General features: G+C 40.2%; 2 protein-coding genes and 1 long non-coding RNA gene across 12 annotated transcripts in view; 2 read left to right on the forward strand and 1 right to left on the reverse strand.

Moving 5' to 3' along the window:
* PDE5A (phosphodiesterase 5A) overlaps positions 1–9,415 on the forward strand; it is a 143,895-nt gene extending 134,480 nt beyond the window's left edge. For all 9 annotated transcript variants that reach the window (XM_080373565.1, XM_080373561.1, XM_080373562.1 and 6 more), the window contains 7 exons: positions 281–368; positions 1,504–1,604; positions 1,699–1,776; positions 2,647–2,710; positions 3,247–3,321; positions 3,827–3,910; positions 7,225–9,415. In XM_080373565.1, coding sequence (XP_080229691.1) covers positions 281–368; positions 1,504–1,604; positions 1,699–1,776; positions 2,647–2,710; positions 3,247–3,321; positions 3,827–3,910; positions 7,225–7,362 — 628 coding nt within the window. In that variant the 3' untranslated portion in view covers positions 7,363–9,415. The remainder of the gene's footprint in view (positions 1–280; positions 369–1,503; positions 1,605–1,698; positions 1,777–2,646; positions 2,711–3,246; positions 3,322–3,826; positions 3,911–7,224) is intronic.
* LOC308058195 lies at positions 9,073–27,597 on the reverse strand. 2 transcript variants are annotated; one of them, XR_013925710.1, is made up of 2 exons: positions 27,128–27,597; positions 9,073–11,504 (listed from the first exon to the last, which is right to left on the reverse strand). It is a non-coding gene; the product is annotated as an uncharacterized lncRNA (long non-coding RNA). The 2 variants fall into 2 exon arrangements; XR_013925711.1 differs by having other exon boundaries at positions 9,073–15,471.
* Positions 15,460–26,756, forward strand: FABP2 (fatty acid binding protein 2). Its single transcript, XM_080373611.1, has 4 exons — positions 15,460–20,270; positions 20,936–21,108; positions 21,691–21,798; positions 22,689–26,756. The coding sequence occupies exons 1-4, from the start codon at positions 20,204–20,206 to the stop codon at positions 22,737–22,739; spliced, it is 399 nt and encodes a 132-aa protein (XP_080229737.1). The 5' UTR covers positions 15,460–20,203; the 3' UTR covers positions 22,740–26,756.
* Positions 27,598–27,693: the final 96 nt, after the last annotated feature.

The raw sequence follows: 27,693 nt of genomic DNA on the forward strand, positions 1-27,693 counted from the left end.
TGGTCTCTGCAGGTAACAGAAGACAGAAAACTAGAGCTGTCAGTGCTCTGACAAAGTAACAGCACTGTCTTTTTTTATCTGTACTCTCCCAGCATCCTTCCAAATGTATTCATTTTGTCTGGCCAGTTACACAGAAGGGGCAAAGGAACTGGTTAAGAACAAGCATGGGTGGGTGGGGTTAAACTGATAATGAGAAGAGGATTTTAAAAGAGAAGTTATTTCTGGATTAGTATCATGCTTAATTTAATTTCTCCATCTAATGGGTCTTTTTACTCCTCAGAAGTGAACATCCACTGGCTCAACTGTATTGCCACTCAATCATGGAGCATCATCATTTTGATCAATGCCTTATGATCCTGAACAGTCCGGTGAGTGCCACAGTTTTGTGTATGCTGAAGGAAACTATTCTCTATTTTACTTTTTATTTTTAGCTTCTGGATAGATTCCCATCCTTATACATTCCTAACTGATCTTTATTCCTTTTTGGGTAACGAAAGCAAATGCAGCAGTTTTGAAATCACAGTGCTGTTGCTGAGTGCCACCAAACCTTTCCAGGCGTTGCTAATAAGGGAAGCCTTGTTAATATCCTTTTGAGTACCTGTTTCCTTGGACCAAAGGAAACAAAGAGCTTTGTTGCCATTTTCATGACCTCTTATGATCCACCGAACAAACCCAAGTCCTTGCTCTCAGTTTCAAAAAACATTCCGGCCTACACATACACAAAGCAGCCCTGATGAGACCAAACCAAACACTGTTAATGTTGACATTCCAAAGTGAAGCCAAACCTAAGTTAAGTAAATATGCAAATAAAACTACATTCTTCTCGTTTTATATTATTAACTAGTTCTAAGACCAGTTACTCTGCCTGCACGATCATTTCAAAGCAGTATGTGTTCACTGCTCATTTCATATCGCAGGTATGGTACTTCTGGCACCCTTTGTACTGTAACGATTCTTTCCAAATCAGACGGAAAAATATGGAAAAAAGGTGGAGGCAGGTTGCCATTTCACCAGCTCCAAAGTACCCTGGTTTAACAGTGGGTTGCTGAGCTTATATTTCTATGTCATAGCTGGTTATTTTTGTTGCTTCATAAAACGAAAGTCTTTTCATTTACATGAGGTGTATAGGTAGGTGCTGGAATCTATTAGAGTTCCTCTGCTTCAGGGAGGGGGAAAGAGGAAAGAGAACTGCTGTGATACGGCTTGTGGCAAGTGTAATTTTGATGAATGGAATGCACTTAAAGGCTTTGATGTTGCTCTGCTTGTAGTTCCATTTTGTAACAGTCGATTATGATGATGTTGCTGTGCAGCTTTCTGCCATTACTCAAGAAGACTGGCAGTTTAGTTTTTAAATTGGGAAATCTGCAAAAGGAAGCAGGGCAAAAGAATGACATCAGATGTCAGCAAGCAACTCATAATGATTTAGTACCTTAGAGACATTTTAGCAAACTGGTGTGCTGTTGCCCATTTCACTAGTAACACTGGTTTTGTTTTTTTGTAAAGGGCAATCAGATTCTCAGCAGCCTTTCCATTGAAGAATACAAGGCCACACTGAAAATGATAAAACAGGCCATTCTTGCCACAGACCTAGCGTTATACATAAAGTAAGTCAGAAGCAAGTTTGGCTGGATCATCATTGCTGGATGTTTGGATTGTGTCAGCACGCTGCAAAATCTATTGTTTTAACTTCTTTTAAAGGAGGAGAGGAGAATTTTTTGAACTTCTAAGGAAGAAGCAATTTAATTGGGAAGATCCCACCCAGAAGGAGCTATTTTTGTAAGTAAAAGCAGAATGATTAATAGGTCAGCTAATGTTACCAGGTACCCACTTTTCCTTTCCATGCTGCTGTGGATTTCATTAAGACTAGGAGATCTGTGTGCTGCAGGCCTGGGCAAACCGGCACTGGTACATAGGTCACTGAATGACTCCCTGGGCTGGAAGTACTAAGTCTGCAACCTGTGTGCTAAACTTTGTTAGGAAGTGTGTGGAGTCACACGAGCATTTCTGTTTTTCCTAAAGAGTGCAGGGTTTCTGTCTAGGTGCCATGTTCATTTTCTCTTGATACTTCATACTTAAATATTGAATTGCTGAAACCAGTAAGTAAAGATTCAGGGCAGGCAGTTTGTTTTGAAGTGGATTCCTTAGCGGCAGTGAATTAAAAATAAGATTAATAGAGACATGCTGTAAGGCACAGCTACAGAAAAATAGTCTTACATAGGCTGTCTCAGAAAGGAAGGATTCCGTATTTCAAATTCAGTGCCTTTAAAAAACAGTCTAATTTAGTCATGTTCTGTGTCTGTTCTTGTTTCAGTCCTTGGCCTTCATATTGTCAGTAAAGATGGCAGTTACTGCTAATGTCAGAATAAACAAATGTCTGTCTAGTGTCTTTAAAAGAGTTCATTTGATGTGAATCCACCAAATGAACCAGTCCAGATTTGCTCATTTCTGTGTGCTCATTTCACACAGGTGAAAGTCTACTACACCATCGAACCTTGGATAACTTTGTAACTTTGCTTTAATTTCACTTGTTTTTCTGACTTTGATGTTCCTTGAAATTTTATATTGTTTTAGTAATCACTTGACTTGGTGGCTACATACATTTCATAATACAGTCACTCATAGATTTCTTTCTGTTTTTTTCGACAGAGCAATGCTGATGACTGCTTGTGATTTGTCAGCCATAACCAAACCATGGCCAGTTCAGCAGCGGGTATACGCTTACTTTTAAGATTTACTAAATACAAACTCCACCTAACAGTTCTGCTTCCTCCAGTCAGTCCTTATCGCAAAGGCAGTGGTGGAATGCAGAGATTAGGTAGCAGTCCTTCAAAGTGCTGTAAGATGTTTTTGTGTCTTTATAGCAAAATGTGTGCATTTAGCTATGACACCATGTCAGCAGCAATCTGAAGGTAAATCAGGAATCTGTTCTTTCCAACATTTCTGTGTTGACTACAAAGCAGTCAGTTGATACAACACACTAGTATTGGCTGATCTTTTTCTATGCGTTGATCATTCCAGCCATTATCAGCGGTAAGATGCCTATGTGCCATTTTTTTCACTTTGCTTTGCCAGAGTAAATACCAGCACATGCAGGTGTTCTGTTTGTGCGCAGATGTGCGCACAATTAGAATTCTAAAAGCTTGCTGTTGAGCTGGAGAGTCTCATTATGGGAAGTCCCAATTTGATATATCCTTAGGAGAGAGAGGAAACGGTTTTACAGCTCTCAATGTGTGAAATCTCTTACAGATTGCCGAGCTTGTAGCTACCGAGTTCTTTGATCAAGGAGATAAAGAGCGGAAGGAACTCAACATAGAACCAACAGTAAGTGACAGAATCATGCAGAATCACCTCTTTCAATACGACTTTTACAAACAGCACTTCACGCTCCATTCAAAAGCCAGGGTTCTCCCACTGACCAACTCCTTCCCTGTCTTCCTACTAGTCAGTTTTCTTCTGTGGTTCCCAAATACCACCAGTGTGTCATTATCTCTGAGCCAGAACAGGTAGCATTATTTCTTCTAAATCAGTATTACTAAATTGTCTAGGAAATATATTCCTAAATTGGTACCTATTTGCAACCTATCCAAACCGAGTATGCTTGTGTGTTCTTCTAGCTATTTGGCCTCTCAGTCCAAGGACAATCTCCTAAGGCAAGTTCACGCAGTTGAATTACCTGCATTGCCACACATGTACTGATACCCTGCTGTGCTGAGCTTGCTGTGCCTTTTAAGGTGCTGCTTTTTAATTCCAGCCTGTCTCTTTGGCTTTGGTTGGGTTTTCTATTTAATGCATTTAAACACAGAGTTTGTTTACTTCTTCTCTGCAGGATCTAATGAACAGAGAAAAGAAAAATAAAATTCCCAGCATGCAGGTTGGATTCATAGATGCTGTTTGTTTGCAGCTGTATGAGGTATGGTGCCTAAGAAAGAACTGCACATATCTAAAACCAGAACTACTTACTGTAGCCTCTAATAGATGCAGATTTAAAATTAGAATAAAAATCAAATTAAAAACTAGTACCTTAATTTTTTGTTGAGTGTTACATAAGGTTCATTATTCAGTTGAAGATATTATTTAGTATTTATGATTAATGGCATGTTTGTTTGATTAATGCATTTTGTTGTCATTTTTACAACCTAGTGGTAATTGCTGTGCTCAGTGCACTTGGTGTTAGATCTCTGGGTTATATTCTGGATTCTAAAACTAACGCTTTGCTATCCAGGAAAAGAATGGTGTCCGTGTAGTGCATTGATAAAAAGTTTTGTTTAAGAGTTTTAAAGAATTCAGAATTCTTCCTGCAAAAGGTGATGTGTGACATGCTGAGCATAGGAAATTTAGCCAAATTTAACGTTTCCCATCCCATTTATTTCTTTCATCAAACAGAAAAGCAGTGCATGAGGGAATTCATTGAAGTCAAAAACTCTCTAAGGAAAGACTTAGTCAGATATAATGTGAAACAAAACATAATGATTTCTTATTTTTTTTAAACCAGTAAAGCACTAGAGTGAAAGCCTGTTCATTGGGACTATAGCAAGTATTTTACAGGCACTGAGTAAGAAGAAAGTTGAGGAACAGATAGCCTAACTTGTAAAAATCTTCCAGTGAGAGGAACAAGGCAATTACTCCATATTTTTCCTCTTACACAGTAAACTTTTCTAAAAAGAATCCACATCCACTAGTTGGAAGGAAAGAAGGATAGAGGACAGAGAGGGAGCTACTAGCTGCTGCTCCTGAAACTCACAGGTTTCTGTGCTGTAGAAACTGTTTTGTCAGGAAAATAAGGCAGCCTTTGCTGGGAAGCCTCCTAAAACTGCTTCCAGCAGGAGGCAGGCCACTCAAAGAAGACCGAGTATCTGTGGAAAGGTACAGATGATACTAACAGAAAATTCTTTGAACAGAACTCCTGAGCAGGTTTGAATGCCCACAGCTCCAGAGCCTGAACTTCTATACTTTTTCTTATTAGGGGAGGCCTTTACCTTTCCATTTATTAAAATAGCAGAAAATATCACTTACTCTGAGATAGGCACTGCAGCTTACATCTGCAGCTACCAAGTGATACTAGTCCAGACTGTACCCAGCACCTGTACAGTCCCTGCAAGGAAAAGAGGTGCATTAGTATTTCTAGCTGCTGGGCCCCTGCGCTGTAGCTGCGGCTTTGTTAGCCACAGTGAATACAAAGCCATGCCTGGTTAGCAGCCGGCAGCACCTACAGCTGTTTGGAGCCTTCTTCCTTCTCTCTAACTGGGGATGAAAGATGCTGCATCCAAAGGAGGGTCTGAGCAGCATCATTTTTGTCAGAACATGGAGCCTCCTAACAGCTCTGTGTATCACTCTCACTTGTTATCTTGTCTCAAAGCCTGACCTGAACTGGAACAGCACAGCACAGAGCAGGCTGACAGTGTCTGGGACTTTATATAGACTCTGAGTATGCCAGCATGTGTCCTGACATGACAGTGACCTGCAGGGACAGAGAGCACTAAAGAGGATGGGGAGCCTGTGAGGAAGCGACCCAACCCATAACAGTACTGGTAAATGCAAGGAAGGGGCTACAGTTTGAGCTGATTCAGTGTTTGTTTAGTTTGACTGGGGTGCAAGTAGGGGTTAGTACCTGCTTACACAGGTTTGTGTTTTCTTCAGGGAGTAATAAATGGCAAAACATACAGACAACTTCAGTGTTACTATGAAAACAGACAAGCATATACAGTTCACTCTCTAAGGTTCTAATGCTATAAAAGCAGACAATAAACAGGGCTGTAATGACAGCCTTTCCACTGTTTTCTCAGCTTTCATCCAGTCAGCAGGAATTTGACAGACAGTGCAAACAGAGATGAGTTCCCAATAGAGCACTGCAAGTATGTGACTTACCATGTTATTCAGAGTAGGTCAGATCCCAGTGAACTGAAACGTTGTGGCTTCTGTTAGCTAGGTAATTAGTACAGTTAAACTGAATGATCTACAAGTCTTCCCTTTAAGTTCAGAAATCTGAAAAAATAAGAGAAATGTGTTCCATCCTTTTCATTTTTTAATTGAATAAAGTACCATTTAGCAGTTTTAAATGCTGTTTAGATCGATTCAGATAAATGAAACAGGAAGACACCAGAGAGATTTGACAGCTCCGTTCTTCTTCTAGTGGTGTAAATCAATAATAATTCAGTTAAGTCTGCTGGAACTAATGAGGAGCCAATAAAACCAAAAGGAACTATGAAGACCTATACAAGCTGATAATTCAGTAGGGTCCTTAGGTAAAGTTACAGGAGAATTAGACCTTGCTACCTCAAGTTATTTGAATGACACCTGAATTCCGTGTTAAATTCTGACTGATTTTACATTTTGTATAGTGACCAGCAGAGGGGCCAGGATTCTTCTCTGTGTACTTGGCAGTTGGTTGTAGTAGTTACAGAATCAGTGAGCTCAAACAGCCTTTTCCAGACCTTGTTGTGTCTGGAACTATTAAGCTTCTGCTTTATGCTCCCAAATAGCGTGAGTTCATTCCAAAAGCCAACAGAACCCTTTATGCAAGTAAGGACTGACTGTCATAGTGCGAGGATACATCTTCATCACTTCCAAGATACAAAAATACTTTTTTCTCCTCCAATTCTATATTTAAATATCGGAACTCAGTTTTCCTTCACTCTGATGTAGTAGTGCAGCCACATCGTGAAAAAATACTTGATTGACTCCAGTCACAACATTTCCTAAACGTCACTAGGTGTCAAATATAATTTATCTATCATGTGCATACTGTCTTGAAATCAAATATTTCTGGGAGAACTCCTCAGAATCAGTTGGTACACCACCAGTGAATACGATCCCGTTGACTGTACCTGCTTGGTGTCCTCTTACCTTTCCAAGGTCATCCTTATGACCAGCTTGCTCTACATTCAAAGAACTGGCTTGCAAAGTCAGTCCGTGCATAGTGCTTCACTAGGAATACTGGACAGGTCACTTGCACATAGTAGAGCATAATATTTCACGTGGCTCCTTCTGTACCTCTGTATCACGTGCTGTACAGACACTGCCGCTCAGTCAGATCTGTACTAGCACCAGGTAACGGTGTTTGTTTGATGTGCAGCCGGGAGCCTTCAAACTTGAAGTTCAAAATACAACTTACATTACAGACAGACCTCCTATTTCAATCATTCTGGTCTCTCTCATGGTCATCTTTAAGAACGCTTCCTTTGTTGTTAAATATAATCTCTTTTACATGATCTTGATTTATTTCAGGCCCTAACGCATGTGTCAGAGGCCTGCTACCCTTTACTGGATGGCTGTAGAAAAAATAGGCAGAAATGGCAATCCTTAGCTGAACAACAGGAGAAGAATATGATTAATGGAGAAAGCAATCAAGCCAAACGGAACTGAGGTGCCGACTGAACAACCACAAGCTTAAGTTCACATAGAAGACACAGCAATAGGGGAGTACTGCATTTTGCTAAACACTGTATAAATTTGGCTTATGTTTCGCCACTGCTGTATTATTTTTCCATATATCAAGATATAGCATGACCACGTATATGCCAAGGTTATATGAAGATAGTATGTTTCTTTCATTACCTCTGACCGGGATGGAAAAAGATCTGCCAGGGTAGTTTTTGCTACCCTATTCCACAAGAGGTACGCGTGCAGTTACTCGGCTGTCCCCGAGAGCCTATTACTTTATAGATGTATATAGTTGTTTAGCGATCGTGTTGTGGCCAGTATCTTAAAGACTACTGCATTTCGCACCTTTTTTCCTCTTCCAGTCTTGCTGTGTTACATTATAAAAGTAATGAGCAGTCTTGCCTGTTCTCTTGCCAGAGGTTCTGAGGAAAGATTGGGACTAACTCTGGGGAGCCAAATCCAGCGTTTACTGTGCTAACCTCTTTCAGGAGACAGAACCGGGCTTTGAAGTAAACAAGCCCCAGAATCTGCACGCCCAATAGTTTTTTTCTTATTACGGGAATGTCCTGGCAAATGTCTTACATTTGGAGGAATTTTTAAAAACCCTGTGAATTACTAGGAGTTTTGTGGTAGAAGTGTCATAATTATCCACGAATAATGGAAACTGCTGGAAGACTGATGAAGTGCCATAACATAACTGACAGGCTGCCGTGGAAGAGTGGCTCCCACAGAAAGCTGCAAGAAGCACACAGAGAAATGGAGACTAAACAGGATCATTTTTATATCCTGGTTTTAACTTCATGTGGAAGTTAAATTTGACATCATCGTAACCAACACTGAATCACGGGCAGGAAAAGTAGAAGAGAATGTGACTGCAAGAGCAAGAGATGCCAATCTCATTCAGGAATTCACACTTTGGTGACTATCAATGACTGATTCTTTAGGCCAGTGCTATTACAAAATGGCTATGACCACTTTGAAGAAAGCTTTATGTTATCATCTTTTAAGAAGATTAGTTAACAATGAGTAATCACAATGTCTTAAAGGAATATGAAAAAAGAATACTGAAAGCAAAAACAGCCAAGAATGCTACAGGGATTTGCCAGTTGTTTGAGGCATTGACATTCAGAAAAGTAAGAAATCAATTAACTTGCACTAGTAAAAAAAAGCAGCATTGATATTTAAATGAAGATTACTAATAAAAATTGTTTTGAATTGGGAACCAATTCAAGAAAATACAGACATTAGACAAACACCAAAAGAGTAATACAAAGAGAGTACTGATCTTTGGGTAGGCAGGATTAGATCAGGATCAACAATCTAAGATGGGTGAGCAGTAGGTGTAACTTCAGCTGCACAGAGATACAGAATATGTCTCTTTTTTTTTAATCTGTAGTAATGATTGTTCAGTTCAAATCAGCAATAGTATTAGGCAAAAGTAATACATTTGGGATTGTACTTTGAAGTGTGGGAGTTTAGTTCTGTCACAGTAATCCAGAAAATCCTAGTTGGAAACTGCAGTAAATTCTTCTTCCCAGGAGATTTTCAATCCCCTCTTGTAAGAGCTGGTCAGAAAGACGACAAAAACAACCTCTTTTATCAGTCTCTGCATTTAGATAAATGATAGCAGAAGCTAACAGAAGATGAAGCAAACGTTTCAAAATGTTTGATGATACTAAGTTTCATAGTAGATTTATTTTTTTTTAAACGTAGAATAAGTTATGTGGCTAGTCTGCAGCACTTCTGCCAGCCTAAATGATTTGTCACTTAATAAATCCTATTCCAAACTTCTCTAATGACTACCAGTAATATATTATTGCAGCTGAATTTGATAACATTTTTCTACAAAATTATTTATCCTGGTTTTCAAAAGAAATACGGAGTTCAACAATAGTTAGGAATTCCAGGACTACTGTTACGCAGTGCTCCATATGTGTGTTTATATGCATACACAGTACAATATACGTATGTAGTATGTCATAGCTATGCAGAAAAATGACCGCAGCCTGCCTCCCCAACACACACCACCACCACCCCCCCCCAAAAAAAAGCGCGTTTTTAGTACTTTCTGAAAAGTAGGAAACTTTGCTTCAGGATTTGCATAGTCCTTCTACATTCTTTTCCTTGAATGCTTGAGATAATTATTACACTGATGAGATATTTAATATAAATATGAACAAAGTATATGTATATAAAGGTGTATTCTTGCTAGTATGGTTGAGACTAGTATTTCATGATGACAACACAGCAGATCAGCTATGGTGATGTTACAGAGTAGTGACGTATCATTTACATTAAGATCCCAGTATTTCTTTGCTATATCGCGTGTTCAGCAAAGTGTTATTGTAATATAAATTTATAATTAATGCAAAGGAATGCTGGAGTCATATCTTTGACTTGAAAAAAAAATGGACATGACTTTGCAGTTTTGCAAAGGTTCGCTTAAAATGAACACAGTTATACAGTATGTTCATAATATCTGTACACATTCAACCCTCAGAATTGCTTCCACTACAAAGATTGGAAAGTACATAGAAATACAGTTCCTAGTAAATAAACCATTTAAATGTCATAATACACCTGTATCTGTATATATTTATGCAAACGCAAACCCTTTGAACTAGTGGTTTAAGAACCTTAGAAGCGCAGGTTGCTGTACTTCGTGAAATTTCAGAGAGTGATCAAATTCTTTATATAGTGTTTCACTCTGCCTCAAGGCAAGTGCTGGTTTTGTGTCATATCTTTGTGTGAAACGTTTGCAGAAATCGCTCATTCCTTTCATAATGTGGATAGGCGACAATATGAAAAAAAACCCAGGCTGTTTTCTGCCTGAAGTTTATTCCCTTCAGAATTCAGTGTTTTCAAACCCAGCAAGTGGATTACAGCCATGCAGCTGCCATTAATTTCATCATGAGTTGTGTATCTCATTATTTTAGTCAGGTCTCAAACATATTCTCCCCAATTTGTACTGTCTCTCTCAAACAATCAGTGTGGATTGTACGAGAAACAAGCTGAAATGGAGTTTACTGCTTTGTCAGTTCAGTCCATTAAAGCCGTTGTGAAATTCAATATTTCAGTCTTTAGGTACAGAATTTGTTCCACTAATTTTTAATACTTGTCTCAACGAAGACATCTGTTTTTCTCAGACACGGACATAGTTTCATTTAAAGTCACTCTACAGCACAGTTTAATGCTTAAAGTACACTTTTCTTTCTGGTTTTGTTAACCTTTTTGAAAAAATTGCTTGTTGTACATATTAACATACACAAAATTACTGATTAACCTTACCTCTTGTAATTAAAAAGAACAGTGAGGCTCTTAAGCTGTAGGCAATACTTCTTTTCCAGCAAGTTAGTCACACATCCAATATTAGCTGTAGAATGTCTAGGTTTTCTGTTATCTCACACAATAAAAGAAAGGAGGGGAAAATAATGTTACATTGATTTTGGAGATGGTATTTTTAATTAGTAGCAGTTAAAGTTAAGAATAGATTATTCTCATACCTTCACAGAATACAAGTGAGCTAGCGATAAAAGCAAATCCTCTATTCCATTGGTGACCAGCTGAGCTCTCTTTAGAAGAGAGGACTGAAGCCTGATTTTATGCACCACCCTCAGACCATGGCATGCATGTAAAGATAAATTTTTGAACTCCAATCCAATATGTTTTATCTGGCAGTGGTGCAAACTGACAAAATCAGAACACTGTCTAATTAATTTATAAGATTTTTCAAAATTATGTAACTGATTGACCACCCCATTATACAGAAAGATCACGAAGCATCAGATCTAGCCCCTTAAAATTCGGGGATGTTGGCCAAATGATCTGGATGGTGCCCCTTGCAGTTATGCATGAGAAGACAGCAGAGAGTTTTGATGGAAAAAAATGCCTCATTCATAATAAATTCGTACATTTGTAAAGGTTTTATAGAGACCTAGTATTTCAGGCATATTTGTACATTACCTTTGATTAAGAGCCTTGTCTCTGTGATGCTGTAGTTTCTTCTCCCTGTCAAATCACATGCAGTTTACATTCCACAAGGTTTCAGCTTTATTTCACAGTTCTCTGCCATACTTGTTCAGGGACTTGCGCTAATTTGAAAGATAAGCTTGAATATTGGTGCACTGGGGGGAAAAAAAAGAAAAGAAAAAAAAAGAAAAGAGATAATTTGGCTAGAGTATGATAAATAATGAGGGCTGACTTTTTTGGTTTGGACTTTCATGGGAACAAGGAACATCACAGAACCTGGCCTGCTAATTAATGACATTTGCTAAGCACAGCAAATTGTGACAGCGAAATCTTTTTTCTTTGTCATTGCTAGGTGAATGGAAATTGCATGGGAAAGTTTATTTTCCAGATAAAGAAGTTTGTTTCCATAGAGAAACTCAAATCTAAGTACCACTGTTTGTAAATGTGTATTTATGTGACAGCGCTATATGATAGCTGTTTCCACTAACTTTCACAGCGTGAGCTTGTCATGCCAGGGCCTAAGGTGTGCTCAAATACCCATTTGAAGTTAATTCTATGATTCCCATTTACCTCTAGTGGGAGCTGGAATGAGCTGTATAGGAAGTGAAAGAACGGGTCAAATCCACCTTTTTTCCTAGAAAGAGGGACCAAACTCCTACCCTTGGTAACACCTGCCTCACCTGCTCTTTGCTGTACTCAGCTATTCCTGCTGATGCCCAAGGTACCTTACAGATGTAACCGAAGTTGGAATTTGAGCCCTCGATGTATTCACATGGCAGACACCTGCATGTGTCTCTTAAAGAATGTAGTGTGAAATGCACTGTAAATAGTTTTAATATACGTTTCTATTATAGTTTAATAAAAATCTGAATCACAGTCACTAGCCACTGAGTTTGTCCATTTGTATTCTTTCATCTTTTCAAAATATTTGAACAAATATATAGTTTCTGGGCACAGTATTTTTGTACTAGGTTAAGAGGGTTACTCTGTACATTATGTTTCGCCTTAAAGCATCATTAAAGTCTTCTGAATGTTACGTGTTCTTGCTTGCTTCTGTCCTGTGACTACGTAGTAAAACTAATTACGTTACTTAAGAGAATCACTAGTCCTACTTACTGTACAGCTGAGAGAGAATATAGTCAGGTTATTTTCTATGGTCCAGCTGCTGCTTATTACTTATTTCCTCATTCTTCTCTTTGTACTGTTTTCATGCTTTTTAAAATAAAAAGGATGATGTAAAATTTTACTGTTTGTTAATTAATATTACTGAGGTTGAACTTTCAGCACCTCATTGTTCCCCGATTCAAATAATTGCTTCTCTAAATTTATAAGTTGTAATAAATTCTCTAGGTCCTAGAAATCTTGAGGAGAAAAACTTCACTATTTAAATCAAGATGCCTATAACAGAAGTCCTACCGAGATAAGCCAGTGGTAAAGTACTTCTTGTTTACAAAGAGCAAAAATTAATTCACCGCTGCCAACCACTAGAGAGCACTGCAGCTACACTTACGAGGAGCTGTCAGAAACCCCTTTACGTAGTGGATAAGCGAAACTGCCAAATAGAACTGTGCTACAGACCCATCCTCATCCTCGGCTGCCAAATATCAATTCCTGGGGCCGCACGTGAGAAAGATGGAAATAGTCAACCCGATGTCTTCAAACAAATCCGTGAAAATATTTTTTACAATAAAAGCCTCATCACATGCAAACGGCTGATCCTAGAAGTAATTCTAGACCGATGGGCTTCTTGGCAATTTCTCTTCTTTGCCTATTAGGTTCTCCGCAGCAACACTTTTGGCTCGACTTTTTTTAGCTCTAGGCAAACCCAAAAAGTATGTACATCCCTGACAAACAACAGTCTCATTCAAAAAGTTATGAAGGGCCAGATTTAGTTCAGCACAAAACACAAGCACTGTTTGCTCGAACCAACTGCAATTTATGGGTGCAACTGCACAAGTGTCTATGTATATCTACATCTATCAGGTAACCGTTTGCTGCCAGGACTACAATCTTCCCAGCCCACTCACCAACCCAGTCATGCTCCTGCTTGGCCGCACTGCCCTACTGAATGTTTGAATTCCCTGCTGAGAAGTGGCGCAGCCTGCAGCAGGAGTGCCGAAATACATTTCGTACCCAGCCCAGAAAAGGATATAACCTTGAACAAGGGCATTTTTATGGAAGAGGCGAAATGGAATATTACACTGTCTCTCACATCTTGCACAACTACAACGCCTCTTCAACAAATGGAAAAGACAATAGCTCCTTCTTCCGGCCATATTTCAGTAACAGTGGTGACAGCTACTGCCGCCACGCATTTCACATTCCTGTAAAATTGCACCCTTTAAGCTTTTTCGGAAATAATTCCAGCGTGAGAGTTTTTTACAGTAGTAAGCTTTAGGATCTAAATGTATGGAATCAGACAGCCATTGAGTTCTTCAGCCCTTCAGAGGAGAACAGCATTTCCTAGCGCATACAGAACTTCAGAACTTCTATTTCTGAAGTTGGAAAATATCACAGCTTACAAACACAGTGAATTTTCATCTCAGTATTCACAATCCAGAATTTCTTGAAATACCTGGCTGCATGTTTCCCCCCGTTATTCCAAAGCTTTCATTTTCTTTAACATGGACATTTACTTTTACACTTCCTGAGAGACTGAACTGTTCTCCAAACCTGCATTATTTTCTGTTCTGAATCTGTACTATCAAGTAAAGATAAAATCATCTTTCCTGCTGAGCTGTGACAACCAATTCAGCCAGAGCCAGCTACTGCTCACCCAGTGGCTCATAATGGCTGATAAATAGATCTATATTTCACACAGGTTTCTTTTAACACCACCAAAGATCTTTATACAAAAGCTGGGAGTACCACAGTTAAATCATGCCACTAGTTTACACCATACATTCACATACAGGCATTTCTGCAGAATCCTTTTTTGTAGTAGTTAACCAAATCACTGGCACGTTATTTTATGATATATATGGCTTATTAATGGAAGGGAAGGTCATTTTACAGGTATGTAGAGGGGTTCATTTGATCAAGGTCACACAAAGTCCATTTCTGAGCTGGAAATAGAATCAGAATCTGAGCATCTGTCCTGCTTTTACATGAGACGCAAATAAAAGAATGTTTTGCCTTGAAGCCACCTTTTCTTTTGGATATACAAATATGTAACTATCTGAGCCATGCAGGGCGCTCTCTTGCTATTACGTCAAGCTCAGAACTCTGAAGCTCACTGTTTTACAGATGAGATTAGATTCAAGTCAGTAATCCAGATAATCACAATAAACTTTGGTGGAGTTTGGAGCTATATCATAGTCAAGAGCAAAGTGTAGGATCAGCAAACAGCTATGTTGACATGAACTAAAAGTCCAGGTCCAGTTTTGGAGGAACCACCATGACTGCTGCAGCCTGTCAGTACTGACCATTGTCAGCTCATGGAACTGTACCTCAACCCCACCCCTTGACCACATCTCCCATTCTGAACAAAAAGAAACTACTTCACCAGATTTTCCTGCTAGTAAGTATTTGGCTGGAAAACAGAAAGAGAGCATTAAGATACACATTTAAATGCTTTAGATAAGCCTGACACAAAGCCTTACAGGTCACTTGGCATATCAGTCTCTATGTGACAGGTGACAAATGGCACTAACACTCGGAGATTCACATAACCTTGACTGGGAAAGTACACTTATTTTTATTGGCAATTCTTCTCAGTCACCCTCAATTCACTGAAACTAGGCTAGATTCTACTATTCTGGGAAATCCTGGGATTTCTTTTAGCATACAGTAACAGATAAAGTAAATAGCTGTTACTGCTTTAATAACATCCTGCATCTTGCACCTAGATTTTTTTAACCTGGAGTTTATCAGCTCACACACTTCAGTTCTCTCCAAAAATCAACTCTCAAAACCATGCAGCACTTTATGGATCAGAGCCATCACACAGAAATTTAAAAAATAGTAAATACAGACAATTAAGAGTAAGTTTTAAGATCCACAGCCCACCACTAACTAACCAGACCACTGGATCGATATACTCACTGCAAATTTCCAAGTAATCTTAAAATGCTGAATCTTTATGTTGAGCAGATTGCTGATAGCAGCATCCAGCAGATTCTCCTTGAACCAAAATAAAACCAGCAATTTAGCCAACAGGCAGCTGAAGTAGGACAAAATCTAGCTCAAGTGTGATCTAATCCTGCCGCAATACAACATCCACACGCACTAACTACTTCGAAATTTATTATCCAAGGGTTGGCATCAGTCAGGCTCCATTGAGCTCCTCGTTGCTAGGCCAACCATGGCTATGCTTAAGTTGGCTTTACTGGCATAGAATTATCTATTTACCCTATCAATATAAATTTGAGTACTGTGGTTTAAATGCTTAGTAAAACTTCACAGTAAGAGATCCAGGGGCACTGAAATGATTTAAGTGCCGAACCATCTTGCAATCCATCCCAGGAAATAGAGGAATCATGCATAAACACTGCCCAGTCAGTTCACAACTACCTGACAGAAGCCAGTTAATCTGCATGGTTCTAACAGATTCATCTCTCTCTCTCAATATAAATATTATATATAATAATATTTACATAAGTCTAGTATGTTTATGTTGGCACCGAGCCTTAACCACTGCATGGTAAATCTGAGTTCTACTGTCCTAGCTGATTTTAGGCAGAACAACTTGAAGAAAAGCCACGAAACAATAAATAGGATAGATTAATATAACCCACTGCAGGAGCATTTTTGTTACCCTGATCTTTGGAACTTCACTGTCAATTATCATCAACATGCAGCTTGGTACGATTACCACAGACTGGCATGATGAGGTTGGCATGACCATATAAGTTAATAATTTCTTTCCATCCACCTCATTTAAAGATCAAACTTCAAAGTTAATAAATTTGTCCACTTTCAGAGTTCTGAAGTTGGCAGGCTGAAGGAAGCCAAGTATACATACCCTTAGCTTTCATGACTTTCATGCAACCAGCAATACTAAAAAACCACATTTTTCAATACAACATCTAAGCAAAAATTGTAGTTTTAAAAACCACACAAGGAAGAGCTAGAAAGAAGGATAAAGGTTGTGGAATATTCCAACATTTAAAAAAAAAAAGAAGTCTATAAAAACAATTCAAATTATAGTTTTAGAAGGAAACTCAGCTTTTGTAGGACCTGAAAACAGCTCTGAATAAAACTTATATTGTATGATTCTAGTCCTTCTAAGAAAACTGAAATCTGATTTTAGTGCGTTAGTAGCCCTAAGCCATGTAAATTGATAGAGCAGAAAGACAGCTGCTTGTTCTAGCACTGACATTCCATCAGACCTCAGAGAAGAACAGTTCTTTATGCTGTCAGTGCTACAGCAACACAGGGACACCATGAAACTCATAAATATTGACCAGCTGTGGAGATTCTCACTTAACTGACAGATCATTGGGGCTGATCTGAACAGGATCCTAAGGATTCCTGCCCAGTGAAAAGAAATATTAAGGCAGAAAAAAAATGGGACAGAAATGGAGCAACAAGCTTTGATGTGAACTTCAGGACCCAGCTACCTGCTGCTCCCATGGTGAGGAGGTTTGGAGTTGGCTGGTTAGCCTGACTGCTAAGGGAGACCAAAGAACCGCAAGGGCAGAAAGGCAAGTGGGCAGATAAGACTGGAAAAGCACATCTGAGAAATCTTCCTGGCAGTTGAGGACTCGATCCAGAAGACCCTCCCCCTTTTTTAAGGTTCAGAAACACTGCTGAAGTAAGTTTGATGTAGAAATTCGTACTTCACCTGCAGGATGTCACTACTCAGAGTTATTTTTTTCAGAGGTTAAGAAGATAGACTGGATTCAAGTGAGGAAAGTAATCTGTAGCATTAGTTTTGTTTAACTATATAAACACTGTTTCAGCCATCTTAGCATTTCCTAAATGAAATGAAGCAGTAGGTTCTTGGAGAGAATAAAAAGTAGAAAAGCTTCCTTTACATGCTCAAAATAAAAGGTCATTTCCTATTTGTTAGATTTCATATACGCCTGAAATGATGTGAATAAATCACATCATTTCAGGCCACAGTTTTCTACTGGATACAACCAAAGTGGTTCAAAAGTTGGACCACCCCACTGTCAGAAAGAACCCTTCTGCAAAGCCTAAAGAGAGTCTTTAAAAAAACAGTAATTTTGTTAAGCAACAATAAATTGGATGAACTAGAACCAGACACCAGGTATTTTTTGTTTATGTATATATACTAAATAAATAATATATGTTGACAATGATAACTGCAAAGGTCAAGATACACTCCAATGCAATAAAAAGATATAATCTGACTTGGCTAGAAACTCATTTTGCCCATCTTCTGAGCTGGCTGAGGGGTAAGGTGAACATCCACTATTAGCACAGCACTGGGCACAGGCCACAACACTTTTTGAGACCCTGAGTTCAGATGTGCAGCACCATGCTAACACAACTACTCATCTTCCAGTGTGTAGTTGGCCAATTTTTACCCAGTTCCAATTACAGGGCCTAACATTTATGTTCTTCCACAAGTCAAATTGCCCTGTACCTGGCAATGCTCTAGTTCACAGTGAGACACAGTATTTCCATTTCATCCTCCACCAAAGATGTTAATTCTGGAGTTGTAATATTTATATAGAGACAGGATATTTTCCCTACCAAAATTATGCCTACTTCTTTGCAAAGTTTTAGAACTTTTACGTAAGTCAAGGTGAGAAAAAAATGCCTGTACAAACTACATAATGAAACCCAAATGGTGGTGGCAAATAGGTATTGTGAGGTACTTCCCTCACTGCCATTAAGAGTAAACAGCCTGGACACCCTCCATCTGGCAGGCAAGGCAGAAATATAAGAGGCAGGAAGAGGAAAGAACAAGCAGCTACTACAGGAAGAGCGGCAGGCTTTGTTTCTTCCTAGCCTTAGAGGGAAAAAGGCATTTCTGAGATGGAAGACATGGCTTTGAGGAAGGTGAATGACAGCAGCAGGACCAGTGGAAGACAAGAGGACAAGCTGCAGCCTGAAGAGGATGTGTCCACAACCTCAACCCTCGTCTCTTGCAGGTGATCCTGCCCACACAGAAAAGGGACCACATGGCTGTGGGCTCCTGCTCTCTCCCAGCTCCAGCCGCACTGGCTCACCAGGTTAGTGCTCCAGCACATCCAGCATGGCCCCATGGTAGGCGTACTGCAGCCTCACAGCAACCATTCATTTGGCAAACGAGATTCTTCATGTTCCCCCCTCCTCCCCATGCAATTTAGGCAAGACCCCCAGGTTTGCAACATCTGCTGGGTAAGAAAGAGGACATAGCTCACTTCAAGTGGAACAAATTATGAAACACTCATAAAAGGAGCTCTGTTGGCAGATCTGAGATAACATCTGCAAATTACTGCTGGGACAGTCATCTTGAACTGAAATAGCTGTAGCTGGAACATGAGGTGTTCACAGCTACAACAGACTGGCTTGCACCAAATCCCATCTTTCAAAAGGCCACAGGGTCTGGAAAAACAATTTTAACTCTAACGCATGGTCAGCTTCTAGCAGCCTGTTTTAACTGCAAATCCAGCACCTTTCCCTACATCACCTGCAACAATAAGAACCTACAGACTCATTTTTTTTCTCCTTCTTTTCATCCAGTGAGATATACTTGTTGAGCTATTTTTCCTCTCTGGTCTGTCAGACAGATTACTATTGATTTCAAAATGAAGCCGCCTGGAGTGAAAAGCCACGCTGTTCTGGTATCGGTAGCAAAGTTCTAAATTTACAGTCACACTTCAGTTAAACCTCTTCTTCCAGGCTGCAATCCATAGATATACAAGATTATGAAAACATGAGACGCTGCTAAAATTTGCTAAGTAGAGAATAACCCATCACCTGTGCACTAAGCAAAATCCAAGTCGGCGTTCAGGATTTACATTTACATTTTGAACCTAACAGATAGCAGAGCTGGTACCATCCATGTGAACAGAATAATTATATCACCCTAAACTTGGTAAAGACAAAAGCTGGGTCAATAGTTTTGCTCAGGTTCAAGTAGTAGCAGTTAGAAGGGAACAGGAGTAAGGGAAGAAGCAGCTAAGTCAGGGAAGACTCATGTCCTCTATTATTGTTGAACAGACAAAATCTGGGACCTCTGGAAATCAACCACATCAGGTAAACTTACTTAGCTGCACATCTTTTTCTGGTGTAGGAACGGATTAGGTGCACATCACAGTCACTGAATGTGTTGTAATGAAGAAAATTCATAGGAAATGCTCAGAATTTAAACTATAGAGTGAGCCCATGACTATCATCCCAATTTTCATAGCTCAGCACTAGACCAGAAGCAAGTGGACAGTTTTCTGAAACAGTCTGCAGACATTCAGTAAATCCTCTACCCCATGCTTATGTTGAGCAGAACAGATCTCTACCAAATTATAACAAAGTAGATAATTGTGTTTGGTTTGTTGGGTAAATATATTTCCTCCAGTTGCATCAAGACTCTCCTACAAGCATGAAGATACAACAGAGATGGAAAATGTCAAGTAATTTTCTTACTCTAATTACTGCTTTCACTAGATAGCTGATTTTGAGTACAACTCAAATACGCCAAATACAATGAATGGTTTAGCAATCCTTTATGAAGATGAGCAATAAAGATACTGTCAGGCAATAAGGGAGAGATTCAGCAAACCTTGTGGTCATGACTGGAAGTTTGATTGAACTAGAGTAAACTTCTCCTTGAAAAGATCAGTGCATCAGTTGAGCTTTAGTCAGCCACATCATCCTGCAAATTACTTTCAAGATAAGCCAGTACATAAATTCTCTTTGCAAAGATACCTTACTTCAGAACAGTCCTCCTACAGACAGAAACATGGCATTTAACGGTAGCTGGAAAATAGACAGGAATGAAAACTATGAAAAGTTCATGGAGGCGATGGGTAAGTCTTACTTTTCTAATGGCTTCTACAAGAATAATAATACCACAATGGCTGAATACAAACTTGAGCTGTCTGTGACCCACTTTCTGACTAGCCTCTCCTGCTGTTTGCTGCTCTGCCCTTGCACAGCGTACTGCATTTATTTTCAAAAGATTCCACAGAGGGGGGGAAAGATACTGGGAAATGTTCTGATTTTAATTACATTATGTTAATCTTAAACAACTTGACTAATTCCAGCAGATTTATTTCGGCAAAGGAAAGACTCTCTAAGTCTAAAGGCTTGGAAAATTTGAATGAGAAACTTTCAGCAGAATTCTATAGCAGGAATATTATTCTGATAACATGAAACTAGTTTCAAAATAACACAGGGAGGAAATCATCATTCTTCAATTTTATAGAAACACATGATTCAAGCCATTTTAACATCCTGATACTTAAGTTTGTACAAACTGCACTATATACATATAGACATAACCATTCCAGTTGGACAGTGGTTTGTCTTATATCTTTACTGGTGAATATGGCCTCAACAAAAAGTGAAGAAGAATAAAAATTCAGGTAAGAATGCTGGAATAAAAACTCGGCCACATAAAAAGTCACTAAAAAGAGACACGTATGATGCTCTAGAGGTTTTTTTTCTGATTGATGTTAACTGATATTTCTAGGTGTTAACATGATGAAAAGAAAGTTAGGAGCCCATGATAATCTGAAGATCACTATTCAACAAGATGGAAACAAATTTTCTGTCAAAGAATCAAGCAACTTCCGTACCATAGTTATTGAATTCACTCTGGGAGTCAATTTTGACTACAGTCTGGCTGACGGGACTGAGCTTAATGTAAGAAACTTTCTATATAATTATATATTTATGATATGATGATAGCTTTGTGCAGTACAGTTTCAAGATGAATGCCTTATCTTCCTATTTTTTAATTTAAATTTTACTTCTAAAGTGCGACTGGTTCAGGAATGCTTGCAGCTTATATAAAAACCCACAAGGTAGTATTAACTGTTACTGGTTCAGTACTGTACCATGATACTCAAGGTTCCATAGAGTGCCCCAAAACCAGAGTATGCAGCCAAAATCCAGGTGATTGCAATTTTACTTCTTAGAATACTCAAGTACACCACTAGACTGCACACTGAGTATTTGTAAGAAATTACTTTTTCTCTGTTGATACAATTAATTGAAATAAAGTGTACTCAGCATAATTAAAAAAAAAATCCAGGTTGACTAGTATGCCATTAAAAACCCCAATGTTTTCACTAAAATTTCATTTTTACAACTTTCCATCAATGTCCAAAAAAGCATTATTACACTGTTTTAATCTCTTCTCACTTCTAAGCATTTCTGCAGTCTTTAAATCAATGCAGTGTCCTATCTATTGCAAAATATTTGGGATTTTTTTTTCCATTATAGGGTGCTTGGAACATGGAAGGAAATAAACTCGTAGGAAAATTTACTAGAAAAGACAATGGAAAAATACTCACAGCACACAGAGAAGTCGTAGGTGATGAACTTGTTCAGGTGAGTTAAGCAGTCACTTAGCTACTTTACAATATAATTAACTGAAATTTTTTTAACAGCTCTTCTGAAAGTAGGAAATATTTTCTTCAAGCCAAATAACTTCATTTAGTTAAAATTCTCAAGTTGAGTAAGCTATCCAAATTTAAACCTTTATAATAAAACTCACAAACTGATTTTATCTTTTTCTACCCATGTGAACAAATTCTTATCAATGCATTCTGAATACAAGCTGTACACAGTAGATGTAGACAGACACCGTATAGGTATGTTCTGACTGAAGGCCCTTTTCCAAGCCTTACCAGTGGCTGATAAACAGCCTCTAAAAACAGAGATTGGGGTTTAGGCAGGGAGCAGCAACACAGAGGGGTAAGTCAGAGACACAAAGGAGATGTTTCACAGCTCTGCAGTAAAGCCAGAAACTGAACTGTAATGCTTGAAGATCCTCTTCGCTAGCAGGTCCCAAGCTTCTTAAAAGATGTAAAAAAAAAAAAACAAAAACAAAAAACCAACCTTATGGACAGGTGTGAGATTTAAGACATCAAAAATGTACAGTCCAACTCTTCGGTGCTTCTTCACACTTCTAAGAACAGCAGTCATGCAGAGGACTCTTGCTAAGTAGTGTTATTGGGAATACAGTAGTTCAACACTTTGGGTTTTTTTCTGAGGCCCCCAAAAGCTGTCCCATGGTTGTTCAAATGTTTGCACAGAGAACTGGTGCCTAGGGACACCAGTCTGCTTTCCTTATGTTCCTTTCCAAGTGCTGACTTGGAAACGTGGCCCCACACACGCACCAGTCAATGAGTTAGATCGTTATTGACCATCTCTCAATAGCACCCGTGAAATGAAACTGTAATAGCAGCCACTGATTTTTCTTCTTGATTTCCTAACAGACCTACACATATGAAGGAGTTGAAGCCAAGAGAATCTTCAAAAGGGACTAAGCACTTCAGTCAGAACAGCACCAAAATCCAGTGGAAAAAAGAGTGGTTTTCTACATACGCTCTGCATTTGTTTTGTTTTTTTTCTTTTTATCCACTCACGGCACTTCTTAAACTGCAATTTACTTAGCCCTGTTGAAAACACAGGCTGGTTCCTTATGTTTACTGTTTTGCCTTGAATAAACAAAATCCAAATACAATTTGATACAAATGCTAAAATGTTATTTGTACCAAGTCCTACCCAAGTGCCATACAGTAAAAGGCAGAAACTATTTTCTATAAGCAGAACTGAAATATTCTTTGCACTGCTTCTCAAATGGCAACTTTGTTTCCTTACCATAATATTTATATTGATGAATGGTTTCTCTGTTTCTCTGTATTGAATATTGTGTTTATTAAGGAGGCAAGACCTAAAAGAAACCTGGCAACACCCAAGTCTCTGAGACTATTCTATGTAAATATAAATATGGAATAAATGCAAAATATGCTGTGATAATACAGCTCACTTGGATGACTTAAATGATATCACATTGATACCTTGCTCATATCAACAGGAACAATATAAAGCATGTACTGATGATATACAGATATTTCATATAAAGTAATTACATTGTCTTTGTTTCTGAAAGCATGATCATGCTTTGAAAGATGCAGATTTTGAGGTGTTCCAATTTATTAGGGGTTCAAATTATTCTGTGTCAGGAAAAGCATTAGCAGGCTCTGAGTGAGTTTCTTTCAGAACATGAAGGAAAACATTGAAGGCATCTTAAGAGGATAAAGAATGATTTCAGACTATGTTGACTTCAAATACTGGTGTTTCTGATGAGTGACAACATGCACCACCTTCTGCTCATGTTGTCCAGTCTGTAAGTGCTCTTTTCAACCCAGCCTCAACTCCCTTGAGTTACGCCATTTCCTAAGGGTTCCGGTAAAAGTGCCTCTCGAGGGTCAGCACTAGTTAAGATCTGCTGTGTCTCTCTAACTATGCCTGCCTCTTGGTGGTCACCCACTCCTGTCCCCATGTCTATGGGGCAGCCTGCTTCCCAGCCATGGACACTTTCTGACCCATCAGCAGAACAAACCTGGCTGCTGCCAGCACTCTTGTCCTTCAGCAAATAGGCCCCAAGCTCTTTTTTTTTGGCTTCTGAGCTTTCTGTGCCCATGCTTTTGCTGCCGTAGTTAGAAAACGACTGATTCATGTAAACCTTTGCTAAAAGTTCATAATACCATGTGGGCCTGAGGACAGCCCGGAGGTTTCACACAAGATACAAGTGCAGCCATATTTGTAAAGTCTCATGCATTTCATCACACAATTCCCTGATGACGGTAAGCAGCTAGATAATCCCTTGCCATATGGCTGTACACATGCTGTTTGTTACAGGTCCAGTTTCAAATATCATTTCTGAAAGGGTACATTTACATTATGATTTTAACGGGTTTTAAAAATACCTCGCAAAATTAACTCCCCCGTGTTGGCTCTTCTTGACTGCCCTTTTGCTGGCCATAAACGAATAAAACATAAAACCATTTCCCCCCTTATTTTTATAACCGTCTCCCCTTTTAGCCTGTATTTTTGTGGTCTTCAGCATCTCGTAGCTCCCTCTACTGCCAAAATGCTCTCATGACGTAAAAAGAGTACCCAGGTTGGGAGTAGGAGGGATGACCCTTCTTTATGAATTTGCATTTCCTCTTCCAGATATTGATTGTATGCAACTTCCAGTGTAGATATTTTGTACATAGCCATCATTCAGTGGGTACATATATCGCTTATATATCTCAATGAAGAGAATACCATCTTAAAGGGTCTTCCAGTTTTCAGAGAGATACAAAACTGAAAAGCGAAGGTATGAAAAACTTAAAACACCAAACAAAAACACCACCGTAAAATCTGGAAATACTATTACAAAATTCTGTCTATCTCTATGCTATTCTGTTTAGACACTAAAGCCTTTAAAAGAGAGAGGGATAAAGAATAATGGCTTGCAGTAACCTATTTGACAGATTCTTTCAGTTAGGCTATAGGCACCAAAATAGCTGTGTAATCTGTATGACAGAAGCCCTAATCATTGAAGTGCTGTTACAGAGTCTGACCTTCATTATCAGCTTCATGTCATTATCACTTCTAAATTGCAACGAAGTATATTAACAATTACACGTCAAAGGTTTCAGGAAATTAGAGAATGCCATTTTATTTCTTTTAGAGACTTTACTGTCTGGAATGAAAGCTGTATTAAGTTTCTGGATATGTTCCCTCTTTCTTCCCAGAGTATGCTGACCCCTTCAGTCTTGCACCCTTCTGGTTCAGAAAGTCGAACTCTAGCCCACACCTGGTATCAGTGCACTTACCTCTGCCACATCCAGCTCAGTAACACCCTGATCAATGGCTATTTTGATGTAGGTTACCAGATTTCTTTGATTGATTGGCTATAATAAGCAGTAGGGTATATTTTTTTTGTGAAGTATTTGAGAAATTATTTTAGTTCATTCTGGATGACAGACAAAATGAAAAGTAATCTGGTAATTATTCATTTTTTTAAAAAGAAGAAAAAGATAAAAGCGCAGAAGTATTGAACAACTCCAAATACTGCAGACAGATGTGGTCAGCAGCTGTGCTTAAAAAATAAGGAAAAAATTTTAAAGACTCAGTCTCCAATACCTAAGATCAAGTAAAGGGATGGAGGAGAGGGATACAGCTTCAGTAAACTAACAAATGAGATCATTATATTAGAATGTGAGTGGGAGAGCCTACTGAATTTGACTGGAAGACTTTTGTTTCCTAGGCAGGAATTTCAGAATTACATTACTTTGCAACCATATAGGAAATTGTTTGCTTTGGGGAATCCTACAATCCACAGCTCCTTTTGCTCAAATGAGGTAATGCAGAGAGGTACGAGAGTTAAAGGGGAAGTATTGTCAATATTTTCCCCCCAAATCTCTACTGTACTTCACCTAACACACCTATGCTTAACTGAGACTTGCTATATAAAGATGAATTCAAGTTCATCCGTATTTCTTATGACAGAACTTGTTAAGGAGAATAGCTGCCTCCAAGTGCATGCTTATGAGAAGTGAAACTCTGATCAGATACACCTGCTCTGCATTCTGCAGCAAGGATTGCCTTTGGTCTTAATTTGAAGCTAAAAAGGCTTAACAGAATCATAGAATCATTTAGGTTGGAAAAGACCTCTGAGATCACGAAGTCCAACTGCTAACACAGCATGGCTAAGCCCACCACTAAACCACATCCCTGAGCACTGCATCTACACGTTTTTTAAACATCTCCAGTGATGGCGATTCCACCACCTCCCTGGCCAGCCTGGTCCAATGCTTCACTACCCTTTATGTGAAGAAATTTTTCCTAATATCCAATCTAAACCTCTTCTGGAGCAACTTGAGGCCATTCCCTCTTGTCCTGCTGCTTGTTATCTGAGAGAAGAGACCAACTCCCCCCTGCCTACAGCCTCCTTCCTGGTAGTTGTAGAGAACATTAAGGTCCCCAACGAGCCTTCTCCTTTTCTGCAGACTAAACACCCCCAGTTACCTCAGCTGCTCTGTAAGACATGTTCTCTAGACCCTTCACTAGCTCTGCTGCTCTTCTCTAGACACGCTCCAGCACCTCTATAGCCCTTTTGAAGTGAGGGGCCCAAAACTGAACATGGGAAACAAGGTGTGGCCTCACCAGTGCCCAGTGCGGGTCACTGCCCTGGTCCCGCTGGCCACACTGTTGCTGACACAAGCCGGGATGCTGCTGGCCCTCCTGGCCACCTGGGCACGGTGCCGGCTCATGCCCAGCCGGCTGCCCACCAGCACCCCCAGGCCCTTTCCCCCCAGGCACTTCCCAGCCGCTCTGCCCCAGCCTGGAGCGCTGCGTGGGGCCGGTGTGACCCCAGGGCAGGACCCGGCACTCGGCCCTGTGGAACCTCATACAAGTGGCCTGGGCCCACGGATCCAGCCTGCCCAGACCCCTCTGCAGAGCCTCCTGCCCTCCAGCAGATCAGCACTCCCACCCAACCTGGTGCCATCTGCAAACTTACTGAGAGAGCACTTGATCCCTTGTCCAGATCATCAATAAAGATATTAAGCAGGACCGGCCTCAGCGCTGAGCCCTGGGGAACACCACGTGTGCCTGCCCGCCAGCTGGATGTGGCTCCATTCACCACTGCTCTTCGGGCTCGGAGCTACCATGAGGAGGTTTTTGTTTAGTATATTCCTAGGTTTCTGGTCACTTTTCTAGCACAATAACAGCCACAGTGCCTGCAGCAGTGACTGAGCTGGCTGGGCTGAGGCCGCACGTCCCGACTATGAGCATGGCGCCGGGCTGTGCAGCCTCGCCTCTCAGGCAGCTGTGTGTCCTGTGAAGAAAGCACATGATATACGCTATCTACACTGACCTTTTCACGTTTATGTAGGGTGTACAAGCTCCAACTAATCTTCAAGGGTAGGAGTGTGTCTTCAAACAATTTCAGTTTTCCTCAGCTTCTTCACAACAGGATTTCCCAGTCTTTTAGCTTCTTCCAGGGCATCCATCATCTCCTCTCCGAGGAGTTAAAAGGGACAACCTGCGAATGTTTATTGCCACAAAAGCCCCAGCACAGCTGAGGAGAACAAGGGCGGCCGGTCTGCCAGGACTGCCCACCTGCCCCTCCCCACACCCCGCCTCAGAGGGCCGAGCGCCCCGAGGGCCGCCGGGGAGCAGCACCCTGTGCCGCCCCGCTCCGGCCGCCTCACAGCGCGCCCCCCGAGCGGCACGGCGCCCAGCGCCGGCGGGGGGGCACCAGCGCCCTCCCTGTCCCGTGTCCCCTCAGCGGGGAGCGGGGGCGGCAGTCACGCCTGGAGCACGCGGCCGAGCGCCAGCGCCGCCACCCGGGGGCGACGGAGGCCGCGGCAGCGCCCCCTAACGGCCGCCAACGGCCGGCGCGGCGGGGCGCGGCGTGAGGAGAGGAGGGTGGTGCCGGCC

The sequence above is a fragment of the Falco punctatus genome, assembly GCF_963210335.1.
Source record: "Falco punctatus genome assembly, chromosome: 1".
In the NCBI taxonomy this organism is placed as follows: Eukaryota; Metazoa; Chordata; class Aves; order Falconiformes; family Falconidae; genus Falco; species Falco punctatus.

What these genes read in the sequence shown, in the direction of transcription:
- FABP2 (XM_080373611.1), top strand. Translation starts at nt 20,204, where the DNA reads ATGGCATTTAACGGTAGCTGGAAAATAGACAGGAATGAAAACTATGAA. An exon ending in AAAGTTCATGGAGGCGATGG is followed by an intron (nt 20,271 to 20,935) that starts GTAAGTCTTACT and finishes TGATATTTCTAG; the next exon opens with GTGTTAACATGATGAAAAGA. An exon ending in CTGACGGGACTGAGCTTAAT is followed by an intron (nt 21,109 to 21,690) that starts GTAAGAAACTTT and finishes TTTCCATTATAG; the next exon opens with GGTGCTTGGAACATGGAAGG.